The sequence below is a fragment of the Varanus komodoensis genome, unplaced genomic scaffold (assembly GCF_004798865.1).
Source record: "Varanus komodoensis strain SLA01 unplaced genomic scaffold, ASM479886v1 scaffold10, whole genome shotgun sequence".
Classification (NCBI taxonomy): domain Eukaryota; kingdom Metazoa; phylum Chordata; class Lepidosauria; order Squamata; family Varanidae; genus Varanus; species Varanus komodoensis.
In genome coordinates, this window is record NW_025335269.1 from 4,235,075 (window position 1) to 4,261,154 (window position 26,080).

General features: G+C 39.3%; 1 protein-coding gene across 1 annotated transcript in view; it reads left to right on the forward strand.

Annotated features, from left to right (window-relative positions):
- Positions 1 to 1,803: 1,803 nt before the first annotated feature.
- The window catches only part of AHRR (aryl-hydrocarbon receptor repressor), a 60,075-nt gene continuing 35,798 nt past the window's right edge, over positions 1,804 to 26,080 (forward strand). The window contains exons 1-3 of the mRNA XM_044419116.1: positions 1,804 to 1,864; positions 15,405 to 15,482; positions 17,581 to 17,762. Coding sequence (XP_044275051.1) covers positions 15,421 to 15,482; positions 17,581 to 17,762 — 244 coding nt within the window. The 5' untranslated portion in view covers positions 1,804 to 1,864; positions 15,405 to 15,420. The remainder of the gene's footprint in view (positions 1,865 to 15,404; positions 15,483 to 17,580; positions 17,763 to 26,080) is intronic.

Genomic DNA, 26,080 nt, shown 5'->3' on the forward strand with positions numbered 1-26,080 from the left:
TATGAGGTGAGAAACAAGCAGGATTGACAACTAAGAGATATAATTAAGAATGGCAGGGAAAAAATCTGTGCTATATATCCAGCTAATGTGAGTACTGTTTCAGTTATGTCCTCAGATCAATTGCAGGTGTTAATTTTAAAGTGTGGGAGGGGTTAATTCCCTACTCTCCTTCAAAAGCTGAAACAATTTGGCTTGGCTGGTTTATTCTAAGTAGGCCTATAAAGTATGGCTGTGGTGTTTAGCAACAGCAGATATCAAGTCTGAGGAAGAAGACAGAGCAACTGAGAGTATCTTTTTATTAAATTTGATTTCTAAGAATAGAGGCCTAGCACCACTGGAAATAGGGCTACCAAATTTCTCCATACATTTAACTCTCCATGATAGAAACCCCATAACTGTCATGCTAAGAAACATTGCATTGGGTGAAATTACACTTGTTTTTGTTAGAGGCACAACAGCTTTGTCAGAAAAACAAATGAAGGCAGCCCTAGTAACAAATTTTTGGTTGGCAGTGAATTTTTTTTGAAAGAAAAAGAATCTTTTTGGAGTACATTTTACAACAGTCTTGAGTTTGCTGAACATATTAATATTTGTATGGTTTTTTAAATGGAAACAATTAGCTTTCTATTAATGCTTATGCACACTTCATAAAATGGTATCACAGGCAACCAGAGTGCAGAACAAATGCTGTTGCGCTATACAGAATTCTTTCTATAGCTAATCTGAACATGGTGGCTCCACTCTGTTTTAATTCTCTGCTAGTGTTTTCCAGAGCTGATTCTTTTGGCACAAATTCATCCATTCATTTACCAGGTTGGTTCCTATTTTCATTATGTTACCTTCTTGTATGTATGCAACCCCTTCTTTTACATTGCTCTGGTTCCTAACTACATATTGTGCCTATATGGCTTTATTCAGACCTAGAACATAAGATTCTGTGAGAGTTCCTGTTTATGCAGAGAAGCAGCAGAACTGGGAAATGAGCTGTTATGGGTTGTGGTATCTACATGCTTCATCTTGTTTCTATGCCAGGCAGTCTTTTATACTGCTTTTGGTGTAATTTAATTTCTGGTGTATCTTTTCGGTGCTGCTCTTTACTATTGTCGATTTTTTTATAATCGGTTGTGTGCTACCTTGAAATCTTTAATGGAGATTGATGTCAATTTATTTTAAACCAATATTGTTGGTTGAAATGGGCCTCTCTTCCTAATGCAGGTAGTCTGCAATGCCTGAAAAATCAAGGCCCGTTAAAACAAAAGCTGTATCTTAAGGAGTTGGAGGTAGTTTGAAAAGCAGGTCGGTTTTTGAGGGGTGAACACACCTCCTACTTTGCCTGCTATGACAATTTTTATTGTTTTGAGAACGTTATTTGATCAAAGGCAATAATGGAACAAATGAAGACTGTTTATAGTGTACCGTAACAGTCGTTAATTCCTCTTGACCGTTTTCAACTCTTTTAGGGTGCAATTCTATACACGTTTAAACAGAAAAAAGTCCTCCCGTTTAGACATAGGAATGTCCGACAACTCCTAGCATTCTTTAGCCAGTATTGTTGGGAACTGGCGGAATTTTCTGCCCAAACGTGCGCCCCGAATCTCTCTAGCCTTTGCTTTGCAAAGCAAGTAATAATGGAGGAGGCTGGCTCTTGCGCGCCATCTAGTGTCCCGTACGCGCCGTGGCAGCGGGAGAGCATCGCGTGCGAACAGGCGAGTTGATCGCTGGGAGGCTCCGCTTGTCGCTCCCGCTCCTTGCAGCCATCCGCCAGTCACTCGGGAAGAAGCGGCCGCAGGTCCACCTTGATAACCTCTGGTGGGGGTGTCGCGGAGGAGAGAGCTGCGTCTAAAGGGCTTCGCTCCTAACCGTGGTGAGTTCCGAATCCTCTTTAAGGTTCCAGGGTGACCCAGTTGTAGGAAAGATGACAAGGTGTTGCGGGGGGGGGGGGCTTCCATGGCCTCAGGATTAGGACGATTTTTTGCAGAGAGCTCCCCAGGGCTTGAGAGTACAAGGGGAGGGGAGGGGAGGGCATTGCTGTTTAACCCCCCTTCCTTTCGTTATTGGTTCTGGGAGGATGTTGCAAGGACTTTTAGTTTGGCTACAGATTAAAACAATTTAAATTGATCTTTCTTCCCGGTTAATGGTGTGGGGCTTTGCGGGGCGGTTACTACTTCTGGGGCAGGTGATTTTGGATTAAAAAGAACCCCTAAGCTTCTGTATCACAGCAAGCAGAGATGGGGAATCAACAGATTTGTCCATCCCGTCCTCCTCTTCCAACTCTTTTCTGCCTAATTCGCTGAGAGCGGCCCTTTTACTTTTCCAGAATGGCAGATTTATGCATACTTTAAATTCCATTGAATTCGGTCGTACCGATAAACGGGCGCGGGATCGGGCGGCAAATGTAGCTTTTCGGGAGAAGTTCCTAGGAGTGGTGAGAAAGTGTCTTTGGTGTAAGTCTTAAAGGTATAGGAACTTCCTCTGGTGATTCTCTTCGCAATTTGTGGGGCTTGATTTGAAGTTGAAATTTAACGCTAGAATACCTCACTTACCTGTAATCTAAAAATAGTTTTAAATGAAACTTGCAACCTAACGGGACTTAACGCCCAAGACCTGTATTAAATCAGGGAAGTTTTCTTTTGAGTATTCATGCTGTCTTTGAGTATTTTAGCAGACTTCTCAATGAATGTATTTGCTATGCCAGTGGAACCAAGGTCCTTTTATACTAATAGGGCTTACACTTGCTTGTAATTTTTAAAAGCTACTCTGAGAACACAGAGCAGCCTCCCCCAATCTCTGCCCTCCAGCTGTGTTGAACTACAACTCTGGATGGTGGTCCTTAGTGGCTGGAGACACTGGGATTTATAGACCAACCCATCTGGAAGGCACCAGGTTGGGGAACATTGATATAGAGTAAGATTGCCTTTGATAATGTATAAAATGCCTTCTTGGAGTAACTGCTGTTTGTTCCCAAATGTGGGAGCAGTACTTTGAAATCATCAAACACTGTATTTGGCGTGTTTCACTTTACAGGTTAACCAGCAGCTGCTATTACCTTATAATATGTTGCTTGCTTTCTTTTTCAAGAAGATATTTCCTTATGTTCATTCTTTTTCTCTTTAATACATTTGACAAGCCCTTGACAATTCTGGCTAGGTTTCATGCCCAAAAGTTAGGAAAAGTGGCATTCTCATTGCCATTTACATAATGAAACACCAAACTGTTGGTGGATTTCAAGAAAAAGCTAGCAGATTCAAGGCAGTTTTTTGCTAATAAAGATAGTTGTATCCTAATCTTGGAAAATAAGCCAAAACTATTTATGAAGTACTTGTGTCAAATAGATTTGGTTATCCATGTTCACTCAGAAATATATCCTGTAATTACTAGGAAGGCAGCCTTAGGATCTAAAGGGTGCAGTTGAATGTACGTACACAGCTGAGCTCAGTTGAGTTGAACCACAAATTAGATCTACGGTAGTTTCATCTATTCCTGTGCAACTGAAGCTGCTATCTCTAAATACTTTCCTAAGAAATCAGTCTTAAATTGTTTCAGTTTAACTTCTATATGAGTATTTTGGTTTGTGGATATCAGTTACTTCCCGTGAAGCTTTTATTTTGCAGTCACTTTGGTTCGAATATTTTACAAAGGGTCCAGACAGCCATATGTAATTCTGCCTTGTTTTCCTGCTGCTTCTACAGCCATTTTTGCCTCACCACAAAATATTTGTTAGAGGAAGGAAAGACAGATAGCTCCACAAGGCCTTCTAACTGGTTGCTCCCTCAAGAAGCACCGGTCGTCAAGTTACATGCAAGTAATCTTAATCTTATGGTGCAATTCTATATATATCTACTTAGAAATAGATCTTACTCCTAGGAAAATCTGTATAGTTGTGGGCCATCCAGTTAGTTGACTGTCTTGATTTTCAGTAGTTAACTTAGTGAAATTAGCTTCCAGATTTGCTAACTGAAATATATTTAGTGAAATTTTCTCTTGACCAAATATTGTAAACAAATTCTTATATGAAAAATTTCTTTAAACTTATTGCCTCATTTATAGGGGAGCCAAGGAGAAATTTACAACAGTGTGATCTACAGTAGACAGTAGTCCATCAAATGAAGTGTGATTAAAATGAATTCACAAATTAATGTTAAATAAGTTTTTATTTCATCTATTGCTGTGGTTTTCAAAAGGACCCCTAATCTTGCAGTAAACCTTTGCATGGAACCCCTTGTATTGGAAGGATTCTGAGGTGTGGTAAAAGGTCATTCTCAGTTGGTGTGAAATGCAAAACAAGCCTGTGTTGCTTACAGGGAATTTATGCCCTACCCAGTATTCACCTGGGCATGCACACTGTAGAGAAAGATCAGCAATGGCAGGTAGTCTGCCTTTCAGGAAAGTTGTTGATCAAGCATCAGTAGCAGATCTGTAGTGAGTTCTGGCACCTATGCATGAAAGGCCAACAGTGGTTTGTGTCTGGCTTTGCAGGAACAACAAAAGTCCAGGTGAAACCAAACACTTAGAATCATCCTGCCAAACAGTATTTCCAGAATAAATTTGAAGCATGCGTAGGAGCCATTGTAGAGGAAACCTGACATTCCCTCTACTTCCCTGCTGAACAGAAGGCTTTTTCATTTTTCAGCTTGATACTTCTTGGAAATGAAGTAATTGCATGAACTGTTTGTTTTTGAGGCATCAGGATTAAAATTACATAAAACTTCCAAATCAAAAGAGAATATTTATTTACACTTACAAATTAGTAACCCTTTTGTATGTGCTAATATTTGTTCTATAAAGTGAAGTACATGTGTACTACTGCGTGGTAGTGATGATGGTTTAAATGCCCAAATTTCTGATCTGCATTCTGGTATGTGTTTCTGAACAAGAGAACAAAATATTGACAAATGGCTGTTCAGAATGTCTCTCGTATTACATTGCATTTATATCCCACTTTTTCCCCTTGTGAGGAACCCGAGACAGCTTATATGGTCTTCCTTCTCTCCATTTTATCCTCACAACAACATCTCTGAGGCGAGTTAGGCTGGGAACGAATGATGTGTCAAAAGTCATCCTGTGGGGACTAGAACTGGAATTTCCATTCCATAGTCCAACCTTCTAAACTGCACATGTGTGTGTCCTTGTACATTAATAGCTATCTCCATGTAAGAAATATAATATAGGAATTAAGACATGGGAATATTTTAATATTGTATAATTATGTCATAAAATATTTTCAGTCAAAATCTCAAAACTTCCCACCCCATCCTTTCTGAATTACTTTGAGCAACTTGTCCCCATAACTGCTATGTTTAAATAGACTTTTACATATTCTGCATCTCTAATTTGTATGTGCAACTTGCATTTCGTTAGTGTTTTAATTTTTAACATTTCTCCTTGTTTATTTTCCATTGTGCATGAATGGCAATCATGCATGACACATGCCAAGAAAGACCATCATAATCAAACTAAACATCATGATTTTAAGATCTTCCTCAGTGGCACAGTCTCAGAATTCTCCAGGCCTCATGTCTGCAGAAATGAGACAGTGCTAATGTGTGACAACACATTTTCAGTTGTGGTGTCCCTACTTTGGAACGGTCTCCCCATGGAAACTCATTGCATGCAGAATCAAATTGTTTTTTCTTTTTTGCAGCACATATACCCATTTTATTCACTCTAGATTTTTAGTTTATATTATGGGCTCTGGTTTAATTCAGCTTTTACTGTGTCTCTTTTGCTATTTTTGTTTTATATGATTTACATCAATTTTAGCATTATTTTACTTTAAAGTATGTAAGCTGTCCTGAGTTACTATTGTCAAAAGTGTGCTATATGAAATCTGTAATAAAATAAATTTCAGATTAAAGCATCTTTGGTGCCAGTTTTGAAAATACCCTTCATTTTCATCTTCCCTTCCTTTCCTGTCCTGTTAAACCCACCGACTGTAATACAAACACCGACTGAGCACTGTTCAGAAATATTCATGTTCCAGAGAAAAGTACTGAAGAAAGGACTGTCTAATCATTGTACAGTGAGGCTACACTAAGATGCAAAAATATGCAGTGAGTTCTTCCATGCAGGAAAGCATAAAGAGCTTTATTTGAAGAGCTGGCAAATATTTAAGATACTGGATTTAATTTGATCAGAATTATTTGTGTGTAATTCTAATTCTTAGAAAATGTCTTGATACCAGTTTTCCCACATCTCACAAACTTGGGTTGCAATCAGCACCTTGCCTGTTCTAACAGTTATTTAATACTGATGAGACAGTTCTGAAAATTGGGAACTTGATTCCATGTGACTTAGAACTTTGACACTTTAAAATAATACAGTGAAATTTCTGAAGTGGTTCAATATTGGTTGGTTGAAATTTTATGAGAATTGTAGGAGTCAGCACAAGATCCATTGAAATAGTGAATATTGCATAGCAGCAGTGTATTTATTTAATCCAAATAAGGCAGGTGTAGGAACCTTGTTTAACTGCTTTATGGATCCAGTTTGCTTTTTAGTTTGGGAGGGGGCGGTTAAGGAAAAAGTGTTGAAAAAAGCTCCCATAAATCCTTTACTCCAAATAAAGACGAAACAAAATCCCAAGATTTTTTTAATTTTTTTTTTTTCAGTTTTGCATGGAAACAAAGGCTGTGAAGCAAATGGCTGTTTTATAAACATGAACTAAAATCTATGGAATATGCTCCCCAGAGAGGTCCGCCTGGCGCCGTCGTTATTTGTTTTTCGGTGCCAGGTGAAGACCTTTTTATTCAAACGTCATTTTAATTGTTAACAATATTTACTTATTTATCTGGCCAGGGCGACTTCTTTTCTTTTATAACTTTTCTTTTATATTATTAATTTTAATTTTATATTGTTATTTTTGTATTGTATTTTATTGTGTTGTAAGCCGCCCCGAGGCTTCGGCAAGGGGCGGCATAGAAATGTTCTAATAATAATAATAATAATAATAATAATAATAATAATAATAATAAATGTGTAAATAGTTTCAGATCTTTCCATTCCAAATCACTTAATCTGAGAATCTTTCACCAATATACATTTGAGCTGTATCCTTGCAGAATATTTTATGGGCTCAGCCAGAGTGTGGCATCGGATAACTTTCTTATAGGGATGCACTGATTCTCCAGTTTGGCTTGGATCTTGATTTGGAAAACAGCCTGCTTTTTCTCAGATTGATTCAGAGCCAGTCTACTTTGTGCCTCCAATTAACTATTAAATTAATTAACTAATTTAATTTCATTTTTGACTGTGTAGCCTCCCAAATGGAAAGCAGGAACACTGTGGACATAATCTATCTCAACTTTAGCAAAGCTTTTGCCACAGTGCTCCACAACATCGTGATAAACTAGGAAAAAGTGAACTAAATGGTGAATTAAAGTTGGCTACTAAATCAGACACAAATGATACCTTCTTTAAGTTGAGGAAGGTAACTAGTGGGATGCTGCAGGGATCAGTCCTAGGCCTAGTGCTCTTCAACACTGAAATTTTTATTTATTTTTTTAATCTAAAATACAACTTAAAAAACCCCTACAACTAAAATAAAACATAAGGTTAAACATGCAGTTAAAATAAATCTTAAAGATACTGTGCCCCCCACTACCGGAACCATAGGATACATTTTATAGAAAGAAAAACTTATTTAAACATTCTTTCAGGACATTATCCCCTTCCAAAATTGCAGTGATTCTTTTAATGAGTCTTCTCCTTTCCCTTTTTAAAACACATAATAAATGCCTCCCAAATCTCATTGAACTTTTTCTTTATATGCCATTTTTTTCATTTGAATATTACTTTTCAGCATTTCTATTAATCTAGATGAAGTACAAGGAATGATAGCAGATGGGATGGAATACCAAACACCCTAGAAGGCAGAATGAAGATTCAGGCTGATCTAGATAAGCTTGAACGCTGGACTGAAAGCAACAGAATGAGATTCAGTAGGGACAAATGCCAAGTTCTCCACCTAGGGAAAAGAAAACAGATCCAAGTTGGGGAATACATGACTCAACAGTATTGAAAAAGAAAAAAACCTTGGAGTTATTGTGGACAACAGACTAAAAATGAGCTAACAATGTGATGTAGCTGCAAAAAGGGCAAATGGAATTTTGGGATGCATTAATAGAAGTATCACATCCAGATCACAAGAAGTAATAATTCCACCATACTCTACACTAGTCAGACCTCATCTAGAATACTTTGTCCAGTTCTAGGCACCACATTATAAGAAAGATGCAGAAAAACTGGAAAGGGTTCAGAGGATATTCAGTGATCCAAAATTATCCAGGATTTGGATACATTGCCCTATGAGGAGAGGCTGAGAGATTTGGGTATGTTCAGCCTTCTCTCCTCAGAGAGAGGAGAAAACAGAGGGGATGTGAAATAACTCTTAAAGTACCTAAAAGGCTATCATAAAGGACAAGATCTCTCCCAGAGTATAGGGGACAGAATAACCCAAATTATGACAAACCAGGTTCAGGCTAGATATCAAGAAAAGTATAGCCTGTAGTGCTTGATCCTGTCTAATCTTGGAAGTTAAATAGGGTTGGACCAAATGGGTGACTTGAATCCTGCATTGAGCAATTGGTTTGACCTGATAGCTTGCTAGGCCCCTTCCAACTGTATATTATAAACTGTCAAAGCAATGTGGTGGTGGAACCAGTTGCCTAGAGAGGTTGTGGGCTGTCCAACACCAGAGACATTCTAAAAGAAACTGGATGGTCATCTGAGCGGGATGGTGTAAATTGCTGTCTCACAACAGCAGGGGGTTGGACTGTTAGATTATGAAAACTAGTTGAAGACTTTTTCATAGTGTAACATGATGCCATTTGAAGAATGGTTATCTCACTGTCCCATCCTTGCCCTCATCCAAAGAACTGATTGAAGAGACCATGGTAAAACAAGCCCCAGGATGAGAAGCAATTGAAATTGTAAAATACTTGATATAATTTGGCTCAATCATTAAGTCAAATGAAGACTAAATCAGAAGAGAACTGAAATTTGAAAGGATAACAATGAAGAAACCTGAAAAGATAATCAAGAGTAAAGATCTTTCTTTGAAGACAAAGACCAAGATTATTTGGACCATGGGTCCTCAAACTAAGGCCTGTGGGCCGGATCTGGCCCCCTCATGTCCATTTAACCGCCCCGCCCCACAGGTTTTGCACTCGCTGGGCGTGTGGCTTGCTTGCAAGGAGGTAATTTTGGACTAGCTCGGAGAAACAATCTACTCATGAGCAAGCTGGCACCTCGCCATGCACACCCGGCAGCAGCTTGCTAGCGGGGAGATTGTTTTGAACTCGGTTGGAGAAAATGATCTTGCGAGCAAGCCAGCGCCTCGCCCCATGCGCGCCCCTGTCCCCACCTTACCTCGCGTGCATGCATGTGCCCCCCCCCCACCAGCACTGCCTTGGCAGCCCACGCCCACTGCTGGCACCTGTCAACTGGCCCCCTTTAGAAAAAGTTGAGGACCCCTATTGCATTCCCAATCACTATGCATGGGTGTGAAAGATGGACAGTGAAGCAAGCTGACGGAAAAAATGGATGCATTCACAACACTATGCTGGAGGAGAGCCTTGCAAATACCCTGGCTAAAAGAAGGACAAACAGGTGGGTCTGAGATCAAATCCAGCCAGAACTTCCTCAAGAAACAAACATCATAAAATTAGAGCTGTCATACTTTGGGCACTTCATGAAAGGGGAAGACTCACTGGAGAAGGCAGTCATACTTGGGAATGTTGAAAGCTAAAGAAGAAAAGGAAACCCAAGTCTGAGATGGTTTGACTTAGTAGAGGAAGCCACAGCCTTGAATTTACAAGAGGTGAGCAGGACTGTCCAGGACAGGACATTTTGGAGGGTATTCATTGACAGTGTCACTATTAACAGACAACTTGATGTCACATAACAGCAGCGATGAGATGGTGAACCTGTAAGTCACTCAACCATACTCCTTGTCCCTCCTCCTGCAGTATTTAGAAAATGAGATAAAAATACAGTATTTGGAGATTGAAGCAACATAATGACACGAGTTGAGTATAGGTTGTCATTGAATCATGGATTGTTGTTGAAATATGGGTTATCATGTCTGAACCAGCCATGATAGCACACCATTGATTCTTTTCATGTGTTGTTTGTGGTCAACAAACCATAGCTTGTTATCAGGATTGGGTTCGGCAACATGATAGACCACAGTTCAGTCAGAACCCACATTCCATCCTTAAGCATGGTTTATCATGTTGTCTGAATATAGTCCATACCTGTGGGAATGTATCATATCTGAAACATAAGTTTCTGCAGAAGCCTTGTTCTTGAGCAGCTTCAATTCTGTAGACCAGGGGTCCTCAAACTTTTTCACAAGGGGGCCAGTTGAAAGCTGCCAGTGCTGGGTGTGGGCTGGAAAGGTGGTACCTGTTCATGCACACGGGCTGACAAGGGGGCAGGGGTGGTGCGTGCAGGCGCACGCGCTGAGGTGGTGGCGGGGCGCGTGGGGAGGCGAGGTGGGCACACAAGGCAGTGGCTTACTCGCTTGGAGATCATTTTCTCTGAGCGAGCAAACTGCTTCCTCCGGTGTGTGTGGCAAAGTGGGTGGCGGCATGCACGGTGTGTCCAAACAGGCATGGCGGGCTGGATCTGGCCCCTGGGCTGTAGTTTGTGGACCCATGCTATAGACTAATAAAGGAAGCCTGCTTCACTTTGGGATCCAGCTGAACTGAATCAAAACAGTCTGTTCAGTCTTAGGGAGACTTTGCCTGACTCTGATGTACATCCCTACTTTTCTATATTACACAATGCCAAGAGTAGGTATTGTGGTACTTGTAGATGCCAGTGTTCCCCCATTTGCCTTTCTTGGTACCCACAAAGCTATGCTCCTCCTCCTCTTTATTTCATTAATTCATTACATTTGTTTGTTGCCCCATAGCCCATAGGGCTCTCTGGGCAGCTTACAATAGAACAAAAAATACACATTCCATAAAAATACAATAAGATATTAGAGCAATACAATCAGGCAATACAATATTTAACTGTAAGCGATACAAAATTGAAACAAAACTTAATACAATAATACAGCACATAATGCAATACATAATACAATATAATACATAATACAATGAGTAATATCAGTAAGATATAGCTATAATCCCCACCCCACAGACAAAGTTCAATTACCCATCTGTTCAGTTAAATACCTTTTTTTTAAAGATATTTATATTTTCCTAACTGTGCTGAGGATTGTTTCAAAGGAAAAAGGTGCTTTACTTTAGTTGCTGCCATGTTAGTTTCTCATGAATGCTCATGGACTGCATATGGGGCTCCAACATTTGTGGAAGATGAAAAGACTGCAAGCAGCTGCACTTTCCTATGCAGTGGGACAAGCCAAACAAAAGTGTGGTGAAGGGACCTTTCTCCCTGATACCGAGTCAACTCAGTGGAGGAGAGTGTCATGGAGAGTAGTCTGGGATGAGAGAGAAGAGAGATGGGTGAAAGTGTTGACTAGCAGAGGGTGGCAGAGAAAACTATGGTGTTTGGTGAAGGAAGTTTCTGTAGATAGTAGACTGGTTTCAAAGGAGTTATTTAGTGTGTTGAAGCTCGGATTCCTTCTCCATCCATTACATGGTCTTTTAGGCAGGTTGCTTGTTCTTTATGTTCTTTATGTCTAGCCACATTCATCATGGCAGCTGTTGAATTGGGGGGGGGGGTTCTTTTTTTCTTGCATTTCCAAATGACTCCGTGAACCCTTGGCTTTATACATATGGATCTATTTAAGCCTAGCAAGGTTATAGCAAACGGATCAAGAAGGCTATGAAAGATGCGGGAATAAATAATTGTACTTATGGAGAATTGGGGCAAAGAAAGGCCAAGATCCCAGGAACAACATTTTTAAACAGAGTCAGAGAATGTGCTTACAGGTATAATGTAGCTGAGTTGTAACATGGCAATGAATTTGGATCTACCTTGTTTTGCATTTTCTGAAACAAAATCAGGAAGCATGTTATATTCTCTCCTCATATTTAAATGCTTCCTTTAGCAAGAATCAGATACTGTCAATACTAGTTCTCATTTTTAGGTAAAATAAAGGAGGTATCTTAGGTGGCAGATTTTAGACCTAATTAAAAGCAAGTAAAATTGTCAGTTCAGTTTATTGCTAAATTGGTTGGAGAGATGTTGGATTTTTCACCTCAGGAACTGAATGTTTTGCAGTCCTCTTTTGTATTACTAAGTAGCTGCTACTTTTAGCTATAGTATGTTTGCTGCTAGGCATCCTTTGGGACAACATTGAACAGCACATTTTTAACTAGTTAGGTCAAAATTAAATTGAATTAAAAAGAACAGATGTAGTTTGACAGCTTGAAGTTCTTCTCTGAATTGAGCTAAAATGTTATTTTTTTAAAATTCCCCAATGTATGTGTGTCTAGTGATGTTGGAAAATACATGCTTCCAATTAAAAAAAACCTATGGCATTCTGAAGTAATAACAAACAGAGAATGAGGTCTGACTGCTTAAGCAGTGTAAGCTGTATATTTATTTAAAACATTTCTGTGCTGCCCCCATCGCAACAAAGCCTCGGGGCAGCTCACAACATAATTAAAACATAAATAACAGTTAGTAGAATTAATTAAAAAGCTTTGTTTCTTAGTTTGGATGTTACCCTGCTGCAAACGCACCAATAATGTTTTGTGGTCTTATTTGTAAGCACACACATACCTACCCCACATTAAGTTACATTTACTCTGAGAATGCTGAAGATTCATAAAAACTATACAAAAAATTAAAATGTCTTTAAATTCAGATGCAATGCAAAAATGAAAAGTGATACTTTTTTTCTATAGACAATTCATTAACCACTTGTACTAGCATGGAATTATCCTGTCAGTTATAGGACTTAAGAGTCATTAAAGGGACTTAAAAATGCAAAATATTTGAAGAAGGTTAACCACCTTACCATCTTAATTTTGCACCTGCAGTTTGGTAAGGTAACCTATTAGATTTCAGGAGCAAATTGACATTTTGCATAGATTTTAACAGTTTTAAAACTTCTTTTTTAGCCTAAGCCATAAAAAGTTTTATAGGTAATAAACAAAACATTGACTTGCAGTCAGAAATGAACAGGCAACCAAAGCTACTTGCCCAATATTGAGGTCATATGGTAACAGCACTTGGCCCCTATAAGCATTGTAGTAGAACATTTTGTATAGCTGAAGCTTCTGAATAATTTTAAAGGGCAACCCCATGTGAAATACACTAAAACCAGTATGGTGTAGTGATTAAGAGCCTGAGTCTTGGACTCAGGCAGTCTGGGTTCTGATGCCTGCTCAATCATGGAGCCAAGAGAGTGACTTTGGGCCAGTCACAGACTCTTAGCCCAGCCTACCTCACAGGGTTGTAGTAGTAGAGATAAGATTGAGAGCATGAGGAGAATGATGTAAAGTGCTCTGAGTTTTTAAAAAAGAAAGAAAAAGGAGGGATATAAATCTAATAAATAAAACAGCCCAGTCATGTTATAAGTGATGGCCATGGACAGGTTTGACTGCACTAAGGGACTTGGAGGTTGGGAGCAATATTTCATGTTCATATCTACATTGCAAGGAATTCTTCTGTCAAGCCTCTTCCATTAATGCAGTGTGGTTGGCAGGAAACAGTAGAACTCCTATGGGAATTTGTGGGACAAGTACATTTTTGGTCATGATGTCAAATTCAGTTGGGTACCAGATGGTGGTAATTGAGTTGAATGGATGTTGATTTTCCCCATCCCTGTGTCCTTTGGAATAAGTAAACATGAAAGCATTGGTTCATTTGGGAGAGAAAATGTGATGCCTCCCTAAGTTTAACATAAGATGGTAGGGCTAACATGGCATGCTTATAGCTGATTTGAAGGTTAAATTCCTACTAAACTCTTTTTTGTGCTGATAGGATTTTGTGTGCCTCATTGCTGCTCCTTCCTTTTATACTGGAATGAGCACATGTTCAAATGGTGCAGAACCAACAAAATCTGAAAAAAGTATTCCCTGTCCCCCTCAGCAGAGATAAGATGAAGCAGATCTGTTAGCTACCACTTTTTCTAGCTTCTGTCAGTCCTTTCCTGTCACCTGTCCTCATTCCCTAGTAACTGTTCCCATCGACTGTTTTATCCATATGACTGCAGTGCATCCTAAATGTTCTTTCTGAGGGTTTTAATTTAGTAGAGCAGAAAGTATTATCAAGATAGCATGAGATACAGTGGTAAGTAGGGTTTACTGAGCCTGCCCACTTGCATGCCATAGCTCTTTAAAATGACTGCTTCCAGTTTGTGCTCTCAGGCAGGAGATGTCATGACTTGTTATAGTACATCATAATAGGATATGACATCACACAGAGCATAGCATGCTAAAAAACCAGGAAAAGAGTGGTGGCAGGATATTTCAAACATCATTCATTTTATTCATTTATATCATTTTACTGCTCTCTATCAAAACTGATTCCAGGAGAGTTTACAAGGCTGAAAAAACTCAAATATATAAACAGAAAACCAACTCCTCTCCTTATTGCAGCACATGATTTTATGCATTGATGAAGATAACTTGATAAAATGTTAAGATAAAGACAGATTCATGAAGCTACAAGTCATTAGTTTAATCTTTTTTAATCTTTAGTCTTTTAAACGTGTGAAAATTGTCTTGAAGATCTCTGTATGAAAGAGGAATGTCCAAAAAAAGTGCTATGGAGGAGGAGAAGGTAGTGTGTTTGGTTTGGTCCCGGGTTCAGATCTTTTCTGAGCCATAAAGTGCCCCTTGGAGTTTTGTGCAAGTCACTACTTCTGTTACCACCCTATCTCATAGGCTTTCTGGGGGAGGAGTGGAATAAAGAAATTAAAAAAATAATGAAGGATGACCAACCTCTGTATTCTTTGGGCCATTTCTTTTCTTCCTTACATGTGTGCAGTCTCATTTGTAGGCAAGATGTCATTATTTCCCAAATCTGGGATTTCCAATAAAGGAACATATTAATGCATATACTTATAGCATGCTTGTTGTATTAAGAGAACGCCAAACGAGATAAATGATATTAAAATGTGGAGAATCTATAGATTTTGTAATTTAAAACATTTTTATGGGAGCCCACTTTTGCTAGCTGGCCAGACAGCCCAATGTAGGATGGGAGGATGAGAACCTAGAGATTACTTCTGCCACTCCTCCTGCTCTGCACCAGCTCACCATAAACCTCCATGCTCAGGGCTAACGGGTATCCCAGTAGTCTGCACCCTTAAACTGTTTGTATATAGAATATTCATATAAAACAATGTAAAGCTAAGGAATTGGCTTACACCAGATGGGCAATTCAGTAAAGAAGGTTGCCTCTGTTACATGCCTCTTTATAACAGCAGAACTTGGGAAGAAGAACAATAATTGAATGTATTGGAATATGTTTTTCAGCCTCTATGTCAGAACAATGATTCCACCAGGAGAATGCTTGTATGCTGGGAGAAAAAGGCGAAAACCTGTTCAAAAACAGTTAAGTATTTATCATTATTTTATTCTGTTAATTATTCATACCATATATTCTCACAGCAACCTTTGACATAAATTCCCCCCCCACCTCCCCACTTCTTCCAACGAATTGAACCATATGTTTTCCTTTCCCCCCCATTTTCTTACTTTATCCCTATAACATCCTTGCTAGGTTATGTTAGAATGAGAAATAGAGAATTGCTGGAGGTTACCCATAATTTTAATGGCTGGTATAGGATTTGACACATTAAACTTCTCCTTAGTTGAAGTTTAACAGTATACAATGATCTGCGTTAGGACAGTATACAGAGGGGTGCAAAAGTAGGTATAAGTTTTTACTATGAAAAAACAATAGCTTTATTAAGTCGCAATAAGGATAACATGCAAAGTGCAATTAAGTACAATCTCTTGAGTGCTCAAATTGCTGGCCTTCAGCATTTACACATTCCTGTAGTCTAGTTTCTACACTCAAGCACACTTTGGCACAGGTTGAGGAACTCTGTATAACTCTCATAACTGTTTGCCTGCTTTTGCACTCCCCTGTATATTGTAAGCCAAATATGTCCCCCATTGACTGGGACAGCACTCTCCCACCTAGATAATCTGTATCTTTTTGTGGGCTGCATACTACATTTAAAACATCTATTACATAGAATCCTAACTGCGCCTTCTTTAAACATAGTGTTAAAAGAGATTCATTCTGTTATTAATCATTCAATCATTCTTTAAATGCAGGAACATCTGGGAATTGTAGTTCCCTGAGAGGAACTAGAGATTTATGGCAGAATTTTTGGCTGCTCAACACATTTCATCTCCAAATATCACACCTTTGGTCAGCACTGTGCAAGTTAAACTGGTATAAAATCAGGATATCTTTGGCTTCATTTAATAGAAGTATCCCCCCCACCCCCCGCTTAGCCTTTGAAATAAGGCTTAGGGTTTAGCCCTGTGCATGCTTAGAAGGAAAAAGTCCTACAACTCTCAGCATTCTCCAGCAAAGCCATGTTTAAGCAAGTACCCAGTAACAGTTTGGTGATAGGAAATACATATTTTTGCACATACTTATTTTTATTCTCCACTTGTCACTAAACTAAATTCTATGTATACTAATACTTTAAGCAGAGAGGTACCTTGATGTAAGATGGCTCATGTCTCTGAGAGAAAACATAAGAAGAGTGATATTCCAAGTAATTTTCATCAGGTGTGTTAAATAGAAGAACCCAGAGTTTAACCAAGCCTTTTCGAGTCTCTGGTAGAACCTTTACCACACTCCACTTAAATTGCTGAAGGAACACATCATTAAAACATCATATATACTTTTTTCCTTTATTTAATTACTTTAGGGTGCAATCCTGTGTATGCTTAGATAGGAAAAATGACCTAGCTGATCTTACTGGAAGTGTAGGGACATTTTTCTGTCTAAACATGACACCTTTAATTACTTTCATTTTTAAATTGCAGGGTTTCTGTTGAGGTCTAGCTAGAGAGGGAAAAGTTAAGTAACCCTTGTCCATGCACTGCAGTCTTGGTAAAAACCATATAATGTATAGTTTCTCCATTGGCAATGGCTGATAGTGACCCAGTTTGCATGATCAATGGCTACTAATACCATCATCACAAATTTTTAATTCTAACCCTTTGGTTGTAAATATGATGTACTGCAAATCCTATGCTCCTGCTCTATGCTGATGTTCTGTACTCCATTCTCTTATACTCTCTACACCTTTCATTTAATCAGAATTGGTGACTTTTTTGTGAAGCGCCTCTGGGCTTTCACTACAGGGGGAAGGGTTTCCTTATTTACATACTATACGAGATTAATTTTGTAAATATTATAAAGCACAGCCAATGTTTAATTTGGTCTCTGTAATGCCAGAAAACAGGTTCTTCTTACAAATCCCAATTGCTTCTTCTGACACAGCTGAAATCTTATTTGCACTATCTTCATCCTTATCTCATAGTAGTACAATTCTGCTGAGCTGAAGTATGGTAAACAGAAAATGTCATAGATATTCTCCTTTGAAAGTAGATAATGAAAACTACGTTTGCCTATATGAATTCATGAAGTTGGGCCTTGGTAACCTCTTTTCTTCACGAACAGGAGGCTCCTGCTTGGGAATGGAAAGTCTAATCCTTCAAAGAGACACAGAGACCGCTTGAATGCCGAACTAGATCACCTGGCCAGCCTCCTGCCTTTCCCACCAGATATAATATCTAAACTGGACAAACTCTCTGTTTTGCGTCTCAGTGTCAGTTACCTTAGAGTCAAAAGCTTCTTTGAAGGTAAACTTTCCAGTATTTGTTTAAATGTTGAAGTCTAAGGGATTGGTCATCAAACTAAGAAGTGCTTTCAGTCCGTTATTTTGCTTTCTCTAGTGATAACTGCATAACTTTTAATTTGTAACCTTGTCTGTCATATTTAAAGGCAATCATAAGATGACTGCAAGACTCCATTAGAACAGGTCCTTTAAATTGAAGTGATTGGGAAAACATGGAGAGGAAGCTAAGTTTATAAGCTTAGGACCTTATGAGCTTGCCTTTTCTCAGCAGTCTCCTGTAATAATGGAAGGACTTCTTCAAAAAGTGGAATATGTGGTAGCTAAAGACAAGAAAAAAAATGCAGAGAAACAGGTATGACCAAGGGTCAAGAATGGACCCTTTGGGTCAAATTCTGCCTCTTGGAGAGGGTCTGTTAAAGATTTCTTCCAAATTTTTCCATGTATTTTCCAGCCCACAACATCTCTTAAGTTTTACATGAGCCTGTATTTAGGTACAGCTTTCAGATGCTGGGAACTGTAGTTCTACATCTGGAAGGTACTAGGTTGGGGAAAGTACTAGATTGGGGAAGGCTGCTCTACAAGTCTGTCTGGAAGAAAAAGAGTTGTGAAAGTGGTAAAAAGGCCTTGTTGCCAGGTCTTCTCCGGTGACCGGGATTTCTTCACACATTTTGCTTATTTAGGCAGCAAAATTTTGGCCTGCTTCTTTTAATAGATCCTGGGAAGCAACAAAACCCTTTCTTACTCTTCCAGAGCTTGACCATGCCACTGTCAATGATATTTTACTAATTCGAAAGTAGCATAGTGGAGAGAGTATTACCAGGTTGGTTCCCCTGACTGGCTGGGAGCCCCTTTTCACTGACAATGGTCATGGCTTCTTCCCCTTTTTGTGTTCAGAGTTTGCTTTTTGTGATCTCTTAAGTTCACAGCCTGTGACAGCTCCTCTAGAGTGCCCAAGCAGCAGATTGGAGGGGCTGTCACTGGTCTGCCTGATTTTTTTAACACCCTCAATATGTATGCATGTTTTTTGTAATCTTTTAAAAACATAGTTGGACTTGTACAAGTGTTTGAAGTGCATACGTGTATGGGCCTGAAATAGGAAGCCTTACTGGGCAATATCCTGGATGGTGCCTGCTCTCAAAATGCAGTAGGTATCAACCATGGACATTGATATAAGGAGGCAGCAAATAGGCTTATTTTTTAGCTTGTTTTCCCTTGATAGTTGACAAAAGGCAAGCTGTCAAGGGAAAGCACAGCTGCAAGTGATCTTTGCTTATGAAAGGGGGTGGCCAGTAGATCTTGGAATGAACCTCTTGGGCTGTTCCCAAGGCTCTTTGTACCAGGGAAGGTAGAAAAAATTGAGCCATCCCTTTTATGGAAGCATAAAACTGGTATACAGCCAGTTTTAGAAAGGAATTCAGGGCATCCAGGAAATTACAGGCTGGTTATCCTAACATTTTTTCCAGGTAAATGGGGGGAAGGCAGTGTTAAAGATAAATAACAATCATTTTTAGCAAGGACAGGTCTTGCTGAAGAAGCATCAATATGGTTTCTGCAAAGGTATGTGCAGCCATGCTCACTATTTAAGAGAATATCAATGAGCAGTGTGATATTGCAGACAATTTCTTGGATTCTCAAGAGACATTTGGGAAAATCCCTCATCAAAGACCCCTGAGCCTCCTTAGCTGTCATAGAAATAGGATAAGAGGAGAGGTCCATTTACAGATCAAGAACTGGCTAAAGAACAGAAAGCAAAGTATAGGGACTGAATGATCAGTTCTCACAATGGAGGACCCCCAAGATCTGTAGGGACCAGTATTTTTTAACTTCACCCTAAATGATCTGAAGGAGGAAGTGAGCAGTGAGATAGCCAGGTTTGCTGATGACACCCAATGATTTGGGGTGCCTAAGGGAAAAGATAGTGAAGGGCTCCAAAAGGATGTCATCACATTGGGAATTAAAATGATATTTGTGGTTCAGTGAAGGCAAGTGTAAAGTGATGCATCTCATGTGTGCTGATGTGGAAAGTTCCATGAAAATGTTGATCTAGTTTGCAGCTGCTATGAAAAATGCGCATACTGAGGGGAAAAAATGAAAATCAAGCTGCCTAGGAAAAGGGAACAAAATGCACAGTTACAAGATGAGAGATCCTTGGCTCAGCAATATCCTAAGCAGGAAGGATTTTGGAATTGTTGTGGATCACAAGTTGAATATAAGCCAACAGTACTGTGTAGCTGCAAAAAAAGAAAAAAAAGAAAAAAGAGGAAAAGGCTAAATTGAGCTGCTTTAGAAATACATCTTCCAAATGACAGGAGGTACTAGTTCCCCTCTAATTGGCAGTAATTAGGCCCCATGTTGAGTCTTGTGTCCAGTTCTGGGTACCACACTTCAAAAAAGATGCAGACAAACTGGAAAAAGTTCAGAGGAGGGCAACAAAAGATGATCAGGGCACTGAAAAAAGCCCTATGAAGAGAGATGGAAAGAACTGGGCATGTTTTAGCCTTGAGAAAGCTGAGGGTAGATATGTAGCAGTCTTCAAGTACTAGAAAGGTTGTCACAAAGGGAAATACCAGGATTTCTTCTTGAACATCTCAGAATGCAGGACATGGAATAATGGGCCCAAGTCACAGGAAGCCAGATTCCAGTTAGATATCAGAAAAAAAAATCTTGACTGTTAGAACAGTATAACAATAGAAGAAATGACCTAGTGGGGTTGTGGGCTCTCCCACACTAGAAACATTCAAGATGCAACTGGGCAGCCATCTGAGAGGGATAGTTAACCTCAGTGTCCTGCACTGAGCAGGGGTTGGACCCAATGGCCCTCTGGTCCCTTCCAATACTGTTCTATGATTCTATGAAAAAGTGTGCAGTAAAGGAAAAGAACATTGAAAGAGCTGAAGCAACTACCATGTAAGCCAAGGTTGTGCTTGAGACTTTTTAGATTAGAAAAAGGCAAGTTAGTGGGGATATGCAGAGGCTTATGAAATTAGATATGGAATGGAGAAGAAAAAGCTGCTTACTTTCTTACAAGACTAGAACACAGGAACAACCAGTGAAGCTGAACAGTGTGAGAAACTGTTGAGCCACCCCGAGGCTTTGTTGTGATGGGGGCGGCATAGAAATGTTTTAAATAAATAAATAAACAAACAAAGATGTAGGGGAATACTCCTTCACAGATCACCTGGAAGGGATCAACACAGAGCCCCTTCCATGTGTGAGTCAGCTGTCTGTGGCAGGTTTTCTTCTCAGTCTAATAGTTTTAACTGAGCCACATGCAGATCCAGTAGCCACTGTGTTTAAAAAATCATCAATTGCCCGAGAAAACCCAGTGTTCTAATTGTAGGAGAAGTAGGAAGAGGTTGAAAGGTCACTTTGTTATGCAAGTTTTTGCCACATGTTGCTTTGTAACTGGGAAGGATAAGCTGCTGCCTCTGGTTTCTTTTCATTTTGGATTCTGCTTACAGAATGCGTACCTTGGATGGTGGAAAGCAACAGAATTTTAAAAATAACAGTTTGGATTTTCACTCCACCATATTTGTATAGTCAAAGGTAACTGCAAGAAAACAGAACAACATACGGAAGAGAAGGATGTGTGTGCGCATGAACTGCCCTTGCATGGTAGCAGCCAGCAAAAAGCCCCCTACTGCTGCCGCTCCTCCCCTTGCCTCTCTTCACCACCACCTCTCATTCCCTTCTCTTTCCTGGGAGACTGCAGTGATGAGGGGTTATTTTGCTAAGCGCCCATATGATAGGAAGGAAGGAAGGAAGGAAGGACAGGAGGAGAGCTTTCGTGCCTGCAAATCCCATTAAAATCACTATAAGAAAAGACCTGGGAACAAAGGGGGCGGGGAGGAATGGCAGGGGTACGAAAAACTTTAAAACTACACCCCTACTAGTTATAATACCCCTTGATTGAAACACACGTCTCTGCAATACATGGAAAACCACAAGCACCAGAAAAGTGGTAAAGATTGTCTGAAGAACAATGGTATATTGAGGGGGAATAGCTGTGAGTAGGGTGGTTTGAAGTGTGCATTGCTTGATGTGCCAGTGAGCCAAGCATTAAAATACCCATGAAACCCTCGGTGTAGATCAGACCAAAGTAACCTGTGGAATTTACTTGCACAGGATGCAGTGATTCCTTCCAACTGAAATGGCTTTAAAAGTGGGTTAGACAAATTAATGGAGGAAAAGAGATCAATGGGCTTTAGTTATGATGGCTATGTATTAGATCTAGCATCAGATCTAGTACACCCCTCAATTCCAATTCCTGGATAACGTGTCCAGAAGGGTGCGGTTCCTTCTGTAGTTTCCATAGGCATCCAGTTGGCCACTGTAGAAACAGAATGCTGGATAACTTAGGGTTTTGGACTGAACCAATGTGGTTCCTCTTATTTATATGTTAGGTGATCCTGTGTTAAAAACCAAGGCTATGGCTTTTGATGGCAGATCAAACAGACTCTTGAAGTCTTCAGTGCTGTAATGAGCTTCATCTGAGTTTTAGCCATTTTGGCATGTGGTGTAATCTAAATCAAATGTGTGTGCATCTATGTACATGATGCATCTTGCAAATTTAGCTGCATATTAGATTATTTTGTTAACAAAATGTTTGGTACTTCACCATCTGAAAATATTTGCAGTAGAAGCTGTAAAATGCCAGGGATGATGTTTGCATAGAAACGTTAGATGTCAGACACAAGTAATTAAAATAATATGCGCAGCACTGCTGTGCACAGTATCATGTCCTGCTGCTTACAGAATGATGTCAGTTATGCATAACTGGCATGAACAATTAGTAGAAGCTCAATTGACTCTTTATAAACTGATCCAAGCTCGTTATTCCTCAACATTTGCAACCAATACTGCCCTTCCTTTCAGTGTTAGTTCTTTCCCCATGCAGTTTAATTTTTTAAAAAGGTTCTGTCCTGGCAGGTATCTTTCCAGCATTTTTGTTAACAGCCATATATCCCTGTTCTGATTAAAACCACAATCAGGATAGACAGAATTGTCCAAATGATCATGGACAGGACTGCAAATGCACAGCAGTAACTGCTGGCAATAATGGCAAATGACTTGTTTCATACTTCTATTGACAGTTGCCAATTTATTTATGTTTACAAGTTTAGGCCTTCAAAGTGGTATACAAGCATCACAATAAAGTAATCAGTTCCCAGTTCAATTGATTGTCCACCCTACAAAATCATTCCCCATCTATTTCATTAGTAGATCAACTTAGTATGGCTTCTATTTAGGGCAGACGTTTACTCATTTCTTTTTAAGGTGCTGTTTCTTCCTACTTTTTGTTAAACTGGTTTTTCCTAAGATTCTCTATGCCGTTTGCTTACAACCTTAGAAGAAATATTTATACACACATTTACACATAGAGGCATGCTGCCCACACATGCATGCAAGTGTGTGCATGTGTATGTATATAAATACAAAGCTTCAACATTGTTGAAAAGCAGTCACTTAAATATACTGCTTCTATGGTAGGTTCAAGATTAGATTGAGATTTGTTATCACATTTTTGTCCCATCAGAAAGGGCAATGTGAGGGGAGGCAATTTGGAACATGTCTCAGTATTCAGAGAGGATTAAAAACAGAACAAAACCTTGCACCATTTCCCTGATTTTAATTCTTCCCCGTCCCAGGAGCTGCTAGCTATGACATTGCAGAGAAGAGGAATGTTCCCAAAGCACCATAGTCTGGTGGCTTCCTTTGCAGCTCTTAACCAAAGAAAAGGACATTGAGAGATCCAGTTAAACATTCCCCACATGAAATCTAATTTTGCCTTAAGAGCTAAAGAGACTTTATCGTGATGACCTGACTCTAATAAGGATCAAGCTCTGATAGGAGGCTCTTGCACTTTATCAGCATCAACCAACATGGCCATTGCTTAAAGTTGATGGGAGTTGGAATGCAACCTTATTTGGAAGGTCACAAGTTCCATATCCTTTATTTTTCAAAGGGAACCAATTTATGTATGTGGATTAATACTAATAGGAACTGCTGTTTTGATAGAAAGATAGAAGAGAGTTGGTAGGGTTATTCTTTTCTATGAAATCCATCACTGTGGATTCAGAAATTTTGGAAGAAAAAAAAGTTAGATAAAATTCTCTTATTGAACTGGAGAAGAAAAAACCCAACAGAGGCTTGCAGTAGAACACCTGATGGTGTTTTAAGAAATATTTTCTCCCTCAATGTTGTGTGTGCACAAAATAAAGAACAAGTAAGAAAGTTAAATTTGTGTAATACAATATTTTGGGCCAGTTTAAAGGACTTGGAACAGCCTAGAAGTAAACAGTCTGGCTTAAAAGTTTTATAAAACCAATTTAAAAATATTTCAGCTTTTAAGTTTATCATTATTTTGATGTGCTTATGCTATTAAGTGAAATTTAAGTTGAGGCTGGAAGCTGAATCTATAGCACTTGGTTTACTTTACTGCCAAATGATGGAAAGATGTGTAGATCTGTGACTGCCACTAGGTGTCCGCTATGTAATTGCTTCAGATATCAAAACATTATAATAAGAGGCATAGGTCTTTATTCACTAGGTGAATAAGGTGAAGGTGCAAGTACTTCAGAGTGATTCTAAAATGATGGTTTTCACTTTTAGAAATTAATATAGTTCCAGCTGAGTAGTAGAAGAAGAAATACTGAGCTGCTATAGCCCCAACCATGCCCTGTTGAGTACTGTTTCTTCTACTTGTGGCTATACTGGTTATTCAAAGAAACAAATACAGCAGGACCCCCGTATCTGCTGGCTTGGTTGCTACATTTTTGGTTGACCTTGGCCCGAAAGAGAAGACCTAAAGTGCTGTAAAGCGCTAAAGGAAGACTTGAAGTGCTCAGGTAATAACAAACAAAATTGGGAAAAAGAAATATGTAGTTTGAGTTTATTTTGCCACGTGCTACCAGCACCCAGAGGCACCCGCTTGCTACTGTGTATTGTATAATGTTTGCTGTTACTCAGTTTCAGGCATCTGCTGGGGGGGGCTTGGAGCCTATCTGTGCAGACACAGGGGTCCCACTGTACATATTGCACCTCCCTTTTTAAAATTAAACTTTGCCCTTTCCTCTCTTAATAATCTTCTGATAATACAGACCCAGTATTTTTTAAAAAAATGTAGCACTGAAAGTTTATCAGGGATGGATGATTCTTCAGCTTCTCATTTTTCTTAGCATTTTTAGTTTCAGCTTCTCATTTTTCTTAGCATAAAGTCAGTTCTTCCTGAACTTTGATTTTGTAAAAATTCTGTACACATTTTTGTGTGCATTTTCCTCAATAGATGCATTTTAATCCAGTTTTGTCTAAGATGCATCTTTTGGCAGCAATACTTGTGATACATCTGAAAAATATATAAAGTTGAAAAAAGTTATATGCATGTTATATGCAGTTTCCTCTAGTGGACATGTTTTGCATACCTGTTTGTTTGGTGAACTACATTGCAGAATTTGAGGAAGCATGCATTTCAAAGGATAACTGAGTTTTGGTTTCTGTCTTGGTTCAAAAGTTCAGAATTAATTAAAGTAAACACAAGCTGAACAAATTTTAAATTGTGAATGGAACAGATTTCTCCCCCGTTCCGTGGTGGTATTTGCATGTTGTCACAAAACCTTAGGCTAATGCTGTGACCCTGCTCGTAGCTACAAGTATTTGTCCACTAACAAAAGCAGCTTCATAGTTTATGCAGCAGACACATCTGGTCCATGTACCCGTTTCTGGCAGTGCATGCGCCAGATCTGGGACCCTGACCCAGTGAGATGTTTGAACATTGCATACATAGCTGGGTGTTAAACAGTGTGTCTAAATGCAAGTCTTCTTTATGGGTTCAGCGGGAGAAATCTGATGTATGTGCAGTGAATGTGATTGCTGTGTAGCACTTCCCTGACAGAGTTAGACAAGTGTGGGAAAGCACTGTTCAGACTTTCCCATTGCTTGAAGGATGGATTGCTATGAATTGTGCAGCAGTGAAATGAAGAGCATAGGGAAAACCCCAATTGTTTTTCCTCATCTTTGTAAGCTGGAAAGTAGCAGCAGTGTGTTTCCTATCTTTGGCATTGAGGGGGCAGGGGAAGCAATAGTTTTGCTTCTGAGTATTCTTTCGCACACTGTGTATTAGATTTGATAATACTTTAATGCATTTCCACAATTGTGTGGAAATGCTCAGCTAGCATTTTCTTCAGGGGCCATTTCAAAGCAGTCTCTGCATTCACCTCTTGGAGGAAGGGTCCTCTTTCTATCATGTTCTTTGGATATGCAGAATTATCTTCTTTTTATTCATTTTGTATAACTTGTTACTCAAATGTACTTAATGAACTTCAG